This window comes from Oncorhynchus nerka, linkage group LG27 (genome assembly GCF_034236695.1).
Source record: "Oncorhynchus nerka isolate Pitt River linkage group LG27, Oner_Uvic_2.0, whole genome shotgun sequence".
In the NCBI taxonomy this organism is placed as follows: Eukaryota; Metazoa; Chordata; class Actinopteri; order Salmoniformes; family Salmonidae; genus Oncorhynchus; species Oncorhynchus nerka.
This window is the reverse complement of record NC_088422.1, coordinates 74,566,217-74,576,664: the sequence shown is the minus strand read 5'-3', so window position 1 is coordinate 74,576,664 and position 10,448 is coordinate 74,566,217. Positions and strand designations below refer to the sequence as shown.

The 10,448-nt window shown below is 42.9% G+C and overlaps 1 protein-coding gene across 2 annotated transcripts in view; it reads left to right on the top strand.

Moving 5' to 3' along the window:
* The first annotated feature begins 241 nt into the window (after positions 1-241).
* Positions 242-10,448, top strand: part of LOC115112403 (spondin-1-like) — a 129,702-nt gene continuing 119,495 nt past the window's right edge. For both annotated transcript variants that reach the window (XM_065011990.1, XM_065011989.1), the window contains exons 1-2: positions 242-957; positions 1,603-1,709. In XM_065011990.1, coding sequence (XP_064868062.1) covers positions 723-957; positions 1,603-1,709 — 342 coding nt within the window. In that variant the 5' untranslated portion in view covers positions 242-722. The remainder of the gene's footprint in view (positions 958-1,602; positions 1,710-10,448) is intronic.

Genomic DNA, 10,448 nt, shown 5'->3' with positions numbered 1-10,448 from the left:
ATCGGCCCTGTCGCTCTCTTTCAAACACAGACACACACACACACACACACACACACACACACACACACACACACACACACACACACACACACACAATACAGACTGTGCAGGAGGGGGGGGGGGGGTGTTTAGCATGCATTATTAATTACTATTTGAGCATCTGTCTGTGCGGTCGGCATCAGGGGGCTTGGGGGCGGGGGGTCCGCGGCTGAGCAAACACACAGGCAGGTTCCAGCTAGAATGTCAAACGCGTCCCTCCGTCACTGCAACCATTGGTAGAAATGTCTGTTTCCAGTCTGTTGGCTAGGTGCATTTAGGTCGTTGGGCTCATAGCCTGCGTCCATGCCTTGGAGACAGCCGCGCTACGCGCTACACTGCTCCGCTATTTTCCCTGACCCTGTGTAGGCTCTCGCGCTCAGTTAAGCAAACACTAGACCCACTGATCATCAGACGCTCTTCAACAAATCAGTGTGCGATTCTGCGAGAGCGAGTGCACATCGTAAACTATTCTTTCTCTGCACTCTATATCTCCCCAGGATGGATTTACCTTTAGCGGAGACAGCTACCTCGTATCCCGAGTGAGGGGAGTCTTATCAATTGCCAAGTTTCGTCTATTCCTGGAGTTTTGAGTGGTGAAGCAAGCGTTTTTTCCTCCCTTGAGCCTCACTCGTTTTTCACCACCTTAGCTCGCATCAGTTGGAGCGAGAGCTGCCGCTTCACAAATGGCAGGAGCGGGAATATTTCTGTGCATTCTGCTGTTACAGTGTTTTATCTCCACTGCGCTGTGCAACGCCGGATTCGCCTTCACGGAGGAGCCCTCGGAGAGAGCTGGGAAGTCAGACGGGTATTGTGGTCGGATATTACGGGCTCAGGGCACTCGGAAGGAAGGCTACAACGAGTTTCGGCTCCGAGTCGAGGGGGACCCAGAAAATTATCAGCCTGGGAGCACTTACAGAGGTAGTGTATTCCGTCCCATTGCGCGCACATTGTCTGACACACAATAGGGTATTTTTTTCCTACTCTATTTCTCTTTTGTGTTCAATTCATGTGAAGACGCAGTGTTGTGGTCATTTATAAGGAAGTGATAGCCTAGAAGCCAGTGCGGTGTTATGACAAGTCAAACTCTCTTGTGGAAAGAGGAGTTGGACACAGACCAGAATGCCCTCATACTGTATCTTCATAGGCGTCTGTTTTTTGCTGAAATATTTGCAACTTGTGATGCTCTGACTTAATTTTTGATGACTCCACCTGCGAACTCATTGGTCATTATAGTTAACATTTTGATTCATTAGTCTAACAAAAGTCCCATTTTGGCTCAATCACTCATCACGTCACTTTTATTCGAACACATTGTCTCAGGGAAGCTATTGTATATCAATACAGTAATGATAATGACACGAGTAGTGACAGCAATTGCCAGTTGTGTCAGCAAGTGAAGAGCCAATTTCCCTTCTGATTGATATAGCCTATAAAGATCTCATTCCTATGAGGAACGAATCCAGGAGGGTTAGTGCTTTTAGATTTTGCATACCTTTGTTAAACCTATCAATCTGTTCCCCGTCAGTTTGCTTTCTTCACTGACTGTGTGTTTGTGATCCCCAGTGACTCTGTATGCATCCAGTCCCGCTTACTTCAGAGGTTTCACCCTCATCGCTCTGAGGGAGGGCAGGGGAGGAGACAAAGAAGAGGACTATGCTGGCAATTTCCAGGTAAGACAACAAGGAGATTTGCAATTATATGTCATTAAAATGATACAAAATGAAAATGTAGATATTACAACACACATCTTTTATTTTCTTCTAAATGACCTTCAGTTATTCAGGTGAAAGTAATATTCTTTTAGATGCAGTCAGTCATTAGAAGCTAGCAAATTCATTACTTACTGTACCAACAACGGCTGCAAATTACAATAAAACTACATCACGTTTTGAAGTTCACTATCCTTGCTTTGTCTATCATGACTCTAGAAAATAAGTTTTGTAGGTCAGATTGCAGTATTTATTTGGTTTCATAGCACAAACGTTTGTTAGAACATTTCTCAGACTGGCTATCACCAGGTCGAGAGCAGGATGTCCAGGCAAGTGCTGGGGGGTTGTCTAGTAACATGGGCCTTCAGAGGGAGACAACGTCTTCATAGCGGTCAAAACAGCTAGCCGACAGCTAAAATGTCTATGCAAAAATAAGATTTCAGCTAATAGAGAGAAGTATCTAACAAAATAACTACATTAAGGCATTCACTAATCATAAAATATTTACGTTTAATAGAAATGTGGCTACATTTGTGGACAAAATTCCTACTTACTCAATCTTTAATAAGTTTATCCACAGTGTAAGTCAATGACATTTTGAATAGACTGTATTTCACGTTTGCAGTGTACGTTTTTATACCCTATTCAGATGATGGAGTCAGTCAGCCAGTCAGTCACTGGGGGAAAGCAGTCCCAGCGAATAGGGAGTGTATTGATGCAGTCATGTGATATGCAGGTGCAACGATATCCTCTCTCCCAGAGCTGAGCAGAGCCAACACACTTAACCACACCTGGCAGAACACTTACATCAACACCATATGCTGCCTCTGGACACCGTCTCCTGCACACTGCTGTGCCGGCTCTCACCCAGTCCGCTGTGTGTGTGTGTTTGAGAGCGAGAACTCCCAACATAATCTGTCCCCTCTCAGACCCCTCCTGCACACTGCTGTGCCGGCTCTCACCCAGTCCGCTGTGTGTGTGTGTTTGAGAGCGAGAACTCCCAACATAATCTGTCCCCTCTCAGACCCCTCCTGCACACTGCTGTGCCGGCTCTCACCCAGTCCGCTGTGTGTGTGTGTTTGAGAGCGAGAACTCCCAACATAATCTGTCCCCTCTCAGACCCCTCCTGCACACTGCTGTGCCGGCTCTCACCCAGTCCGCTGTGTGTGTGTGTTTGAGAGCGAGAACTCCCAACATAATCTGTCCCCTCTCAGACCCCTCCTGCACACTGCTGTGCCGGCTCTCACCCAGTCCGCTGTGTGTGTGTGTTTGAGAGCGAGAACTCCCAACATAATCTGTCCCCTCTCAGACCCCTCCTGCCAGAGTCGTTCTGTTTCACACATCATCTTGGAGGAAGCGCGATTACTCTCATCTCGTTTCCTCTAATACCTCTATTTACGGCCCCCTGTGTATGTGTGTGTGTGTGTGTGAGAAAAAGAGAGTCTGTGTGAAAATGGAAAAAGGAGCCTTGTGCCAGTCAGGGGGAGCCCAGGTGTGTGAAATTTGGCAATGCATGCATGTACGGTGCGCACACACAAATCTGGCCAGGTTCCGTGCGAAGATCGTTCCCAGCCTACACAGACGGCTCCAACTGGACTGGAAAAGGGAGGGAGCGAGAGAGGAAGAAGGAGGGATGGGGGAAGTGTTTTCACACTTAGATGTCAGGGGATATTGTAGGACATGTCCCCAGCTCTGATGAGGCCCTCCGGGTTCTAGTGTGGTGAGACATGGGCTGGGGGAGACAGAGGTTTCAGGCCAAGAACACACAGCAGGTGAATTGGCCAAGAAGATGTTGTTTATAGGTTTTATAACCAGATTGCTGGGCCAGAGGACTGATACTCCTCCCTTACAAACACTATTTTAAACAAACAATGTTATGTAGCCATTTGTTAAACTAGTCACGCACAACCTGACTGAAATCTTTGAGTGAAATGAATAAATCAATGAATACTGAGCTCCTATAATGCTTCATGAAAAAAAATCTTCTGACAAGGTGGAACTTCTGCAATATATATTATATTTATGACCTTTATATAAATCATTTTCGCACCTTGTAACAACTGTAAATGTAATAACTTTCTATTTGTAATAACTTGTAAAAAAAACATTTTGGTAATACCCCCAGTACATTTGATAATTTTCCGATAAACATAATAAAATGTTGAACGGTAAACATAATATTTTTTTACGCTAAATGTAATAAGTTATTCCATTAACCGGTAGTTATTACATTAACTGGATGTTAACAACTTTTTTTCATGAATAATGTAATAACTTCAACCAATCACGTAATAACAAACCAAAAGATATTTTTTTAATGTAGTGCTTCAGTCAATTTGATGCACATACAGTACCAGCACCCACTGCCAATTACAACACTAACAACCTCATGCACATCATACAGGAATACTCATACATAGACACACCCACAAGCACACATTGAAATGTTGTCACACACACACACACACTGATCAAAAAATATCTGAATGAATCTGTAGGCTCTGGTATTAAACATGTCATCTGCAATATTTCCCTGCAAATAATGAATCGTTAGGTCACAAAATGGTTGCTTAAAGTCGCCAGGATGTTGTGTCATGGTCCCCTGGAGTTTTTTTTCTGGTTTCCAGTTGGTCCCGGGCATTTTCTTGGGACATTGTGTCATGGTCCCCTGAAGATTTTTTCTAGTTCCCAGTTTGACCCGGGAACGTCCAAAAAGACGTTGTGTCATGGTCCCCTGGAGGTTTTGTCTAGTTCCCGGTTTGTCTCGAGGATGATTTCGGGACATTGTGTCTGGTTGCCGGATTGTCTCGAGGACGATTTCGGGACGTTGTGTCATGGTCTCCTGGAGGTTTTGTCTAGTGATCCATTATAGCTCTTTGTCCTTTGGCAATGCTAGTCACACACACACACACACACACACACACACACACACACACACACACACACACACACACACACACACACACACACACACAACTTACATATTTTACACACGTTGTGTATGTTTATTCATACAGTAATTATTATTATTATTTATATACATGTTCTCACCTGGGATTTAAACTCACAACCTCTTTGTTCACTGCATTACAATCTTCCTTCAATGCCACCATGTCTGTGTCATTGACTGATTTCAAATGTAATCCTATTCCTACACTTTATACTTCAAAGTAACTGTTAAAAATACACTCAAGAAAAACTATTGTATTTTTTGAGTCAGTTTTAAACAGAATAATATGCCCCACCAACATTAGACAACTTTACTTAAAACTCAAACTGAAATAAGTAAATTAAATCAATGAGAGAATCTTTGGAGGTATTTAAAAAAAATCTTACCTCGTTTGCACACAATGTATATAGAATTTCAAATGTAAAACAAATTATTATACTGTATTATTGACTGTATGTATGTTTATTCCATGTGTAACTTTGTGTGGTTGTATGTGTCGAATTGCTTTGGTTTATCTTGGCCAGGTCGCAGTTGTAAATGAGAACTTGTTCTCAACTAGCCTAGCTGCTTAAATAAAGGTGAAATAAAAATACAAAAAATTCAGAAAATTGTCAGATTACCTGATAACTACATGGCATGCTTTTGCTAAGTGCAGAGATTTATTCTAAGTAATATATATGTAAGGGACTTCTAAAATTCTACAGACTTTGTGGCACAACAGAAAGATCAGCATGTCCCAAATCTAGAGGTTGTGAGTTTAAATCCCAGGTGGGGTCATATTGAAAAGTCAGTACTGAAGTTATCATGTCAAATGTAATCACATTGTCATTTATGAAAGATTTCTACACTGTTTTAGCTGAACAGCTTACCACTAACCTTAAAACACCCATAACATTCATTACTTTACATATAACGGTTTGGGACACCAAGGACAATCACGTCACAAATGCCTCCAAGAATGTCCAGGGTAGCTTCAGAGCACCATGACACAACATCGCAAGAACGTCCTAAAAACGTCCTCGGGGAAGACCCGGGACCAACTGGGAACTATACAAAAGCTCCAGGAGATCATCACACAACATCCCAAGAACGTCCTAAAAACGTCCTCGCGGAAGACCCGGGGCCAACTGGGAACTACACAAAAGCTCCAGGAGATCATCACACAACATCCCAAGAACGTCCTAAAAACGTCCTCGGGGAAGACCCGGGGCCAACTGGGAACTACACAAAAGCTCCAGGAGATCATCACACAACATCCCAAGAACGTCCTAAAAACGTCCTCGGGGAAGACCCGGGGCCAACTGGGAACTACACAAAACCTTCAAGGGACCATAACACAATATCCCAAGAACGTACTAAAAACGTACTTGGTGACGTCCCCAGGACAAACAGGGAACTAGACAATACTTCCAGGGGACCATGACAGAACCCCCCAAGAACATCCTAAAAACGTGCGGGGATGCCCTGGGACCAATTGTTTTTGAAAAAGGTCACTCAGAGAACTTTCCCTTGGGACATCACATAACGTCCTAAGCACTACTAAAATTAACATCCCGAAAAGGTCATAAAAAGGACCTGACATGGTCCTCAGTGACGTCCTGGAAAGGTATAGGGAACTAGACAAAGGTTCCCCAGAGAACGTTCTCTTGGGAACATCACTTGATGTCCTAAGAACAAGTCAAATGAAATTCCTAAGAACGCTCTTAAAATGTCCTGACATGTCTCTCTGTGATGTCCTGGGAACTTACAGGAAACTAGACAAAGGTCTCCCAGAAAATGTTCCCTTGGGACCATCATGCAACGTTCTTAGAACGTTCTCAGAACATCAGAGCGATAACGTCACAGCGAAACCCTTAAGGGACATAATGGGAAAGCTGCCAAATGTCTTTTAGGACGTCCCATGTTTGCTGGGCTACTGCTGTTCAACTTTCATCTTAACAAATGCATGTACTGTATGTGCATGTATTCCGTTTTTTTTTCTGTTTATAGTGTGCAGATTCATACATTCAGCCCATCATAATATACGATTGTTTTATTCCATACTCCAAGCAATGTACAGCAGAAGTCGGAAGTTTACATTCACCTTAGCCAAATACAATTAAACTCAGTTTTTCACAATTCCTGACATTTAATCAAAGTAAAAATTCCCTCTCTTAAGTCAGTTAAGATCACCACTTTATTTTAAGAATGTGAAATGTCAGAATAATAGTAGAGAGAATAATTTATTTCAGCTTTTGTTTCTTTCATCACATTGCCAGTGGGTCAGAAGTTCACATACACTCAAATATTATTTAGTAGCATTTCCTTTAAATTGTTTAACTTTGGTCAAATGTTTCGGGAAGCCTTCCACAAGCTTCCCACAATAAGTTGGGTGAATTTTGGCCCATTCTTCCTGACAGAGCTGGTGTAACGGAGTCAGGTTTGTAGGCCTCCTTGCTTGCACACGCTTTTTCAGTTCTGCCCACACATTTTCTATAGGATTGAGGTCAGGGCTTTGTGATGGCCACTCCAATACCGGTTGTCCTTAAGCCATTTTGCCACAACTTTGGAAGTATGCTTGGGGTCATTGTCCATTTGGAAGACCCATTTGCGACCAAACTTTAACTTCCTGACTGATGTCTTGAGATTTTGCTTCAATATATCCACATAATTATCCTACCCCATCATGCCATCTATTTTGTGAAGTGCAGCAGTCCCTCCTGCAGCAATGCACCCCCACAACATGATGCTACCACCCCCGTGCTTCACGGTTGGGATGGTGTCTTTGGCTTACAAGCCTCCCCCTTTTTCCTCCAAACATAATGATGGTCATTATGGGCAAACAGTTCTATTTTTATTTCATGAGACCAGAGGACATTTCTCTAAAAAGTATGATCTTTGTCCCCATGTGCAGTTGCAAACAGTAGTCTGGCTTTTTTATGGCGGTTTTGGAGCAGTGGCTTTCAGGTTATGTCGATATAGGACTCGTTTCACTGTGGATATAGATACTTTTGTACGTGTTTCCTCCAGCATCTTCAAAGGGTCCTTTGCTGTTGTTCTGGGATTGATTTGCACTTTTCACACCAAAGTACGTTCATCTATAGGAGACAGAACGCATCTCCTTCCTGAGCGGTATGACGGCTGTGTGGTCCCATGTTATTTATACTTGCGCACTATTGTTTGCACAGATGAACGTGGTACCTTCACCTTTCTCCCAAGGATGGACCAGACTTGTGGAGGTCTACAATTTTTTCTGAGGTCTTGGCTGATTTTCTTTAGATTTTCCCATGATGTCAAGCAAAGAGGCACTGAGTTTGAAGGTAGGCCTTGAAAAACATACACAGGTACACCCCCAATTGACTCAAATTATGTCAATTAGCCTATCAGAAGCTTCTAAGGCCATGACATCACTTTCCAAGCTGTTTAAAGGCAGTCAACTTAGTGTATGTTAACTTCTGACTCACTGGAATTGTGATACAGCGAATTATAAGTGAAATCATCTGTATGTAAACAATTGTTGGAAACATTACTTGTGTCATGCACAAAGTAGATGTCCTAACCGACTTGCCAAAATGATAGTTTGTTAACAAGAAATGTGTAGAGTGGATGAAAAACAAGTTTTAATGACTCCAACATAAGTGTATGTAAACTTCAGACTTCCATCTGTATATAGCCTGTAAGCATGGTTTACAGAACCGCTTTTGATACACTGCACCACACATTTCACCTCCTCACAGATAGTTTTCAAGGTCACAGTACAGTTGAGACAGACTGGTGTCTAACCTAGATCTCCTGCAGGCCACAATACTGTGTTAACCTGCTAATCTTAAATGTAGGCATTAGCGCAGGGACAAATCTTAGCTTACATAAATGTTTAGGTCTCAGACAAGTTTAATTACACCTACATCACTTTTCAGTTGCTATCCCCTACTGCCTTGGTGGCCACGAGTAAGGCACTGCTACGGGCAAGGCCAAGGCTGACCATGTTCTGCTCCAAGCCTGTTCTCTGTTTGGTGTCATAGGGTTGAGTACGGTGACAACAAAAATACATGTCTCCATTATACAATAGGCTTTTATTTTGGAATAAAATGTTCCCTGAATATGTGTGTTTGTGTATTATTTTGTGCCTATGTATTCGTGTGAGTGTGTGTATGCATATGTGTGTTTGTAATACAAGTTGAGTCTGTATGTGTGGATATATACCAGTATGTGTGTTTTGGCAAAACCGAAGGTGGTATACATCTGCATCAATAACACCTTTATGACATCATTCATAACCCCTTCATGGATGTTGCAGTATCATTCATCAACCTTCATAGCGCATTAAACATCAGTCATATGTAATCTTCACAACAAAAGTCATGTTTTCATTACAGTATTATAGTAGAAATATCTGGTTGGATTGAGCTTGATGGTTGCTGGTGCTGCTGACTGGGTTAGTTCTGCACAGCACAAGACGTTGATAGTTTCTGCTGAGCTGAAGCCAAGGTGTTCGCTTGTGGAGCTAATGCAAGTCTTCAGGTTTCAGGCAAGTTTTCTCATCATGTTAATTTGACACCATTTGCCCTGTTGGCATCCAGATCTACCATCCAGATTTGAAATTGTTTAAATACTTTGAGAGTTTGCTTGAGCCTGCCTGGAGTGATTGATGGGTTTTTGCACTTTTAGGACTATTCCATGTCCATCAAAACAAGGGAAGTAATACATGAAGACACTGATGTTGGGATGTTATTACGTCATCAATTGACATTATTATGTTTTTAGACCTTTGAAAAGAAGAGTGCAGTTAGTTCAACACATCTCCATTCACTGGTTAAGTGATAAAGGATTAGTGGAAAAGGGCGAAATCTAACTTCATCAATGTGAAGGAAACAGGAGGGTGAGGGAATGCCTCTGTCCCTGATCCATCCCATCCAACTACTGCCAACCAACCTCGCTGTGAGACTCTCAGCAGTCAAGTCAATCGTCCCCTGCACCTTTTGCTTACCGACTCATCTCCCCTTTTCACCTCCCAAACTTGCTTCTCTGTTTGCACACCAGTCTTGTCTCCCTGTATTTTCTTACCTTACGTCTCTCACCATCCTCCTTTAGGGGAATATTATTCACTCTTCCACTCAACCTCACTCCTTACCACCTGCCCGAGGTAGTATACAGTGATCCAATCAGCAAGGGGTGAATGTATGTGTACAAGCCAGACCTCATAAATGAGAGCCTGTGGTTGGGTTTAAGAGCAGCCATAACTAGCAGAACTGGTAGCAGACTCTTGTGAACCTGTTGGTTTCATTCCCTTTCCACATAAAGCTGAATGTTTTACAGTTGACCGTTTCTTGTGTTGAGGCGAGTTTTACAGTATAGCACTTCAGTTACTCACAGTTACTACTATGTCATGACCGAGCGCACAACCCTCAAAGAATGTAGGAAGGAAGGAAAAAAGAGGGTGTTTTTATCATTTGTTCCTTCTCCTGCCACATCTCATTATCCTCTTTGCTGCTGTACGGTTTTTATGTTCGGCTGTTTTGTTTCTCCCTGCCATTGATCTCATGCTGTTGTTATTTAGTACCAGCCTTGAGGTTTCTTCTTATTCGAAGGCGAGGGGGGTGGGTGAGGGGTTTGGTGGGTGGGTTAGTGGGCGCAGCACGGCGTGACAGAGCATCGTAAATGGCAGAGGGTGAAAAAGGGAAGCGCCGTATCGTCCAGTCAGCTCCAATCACTCAGCTCTACACACACTGACAGCGCTGCTATATTTGCTGTGGGATACGAGGGGCAAACTG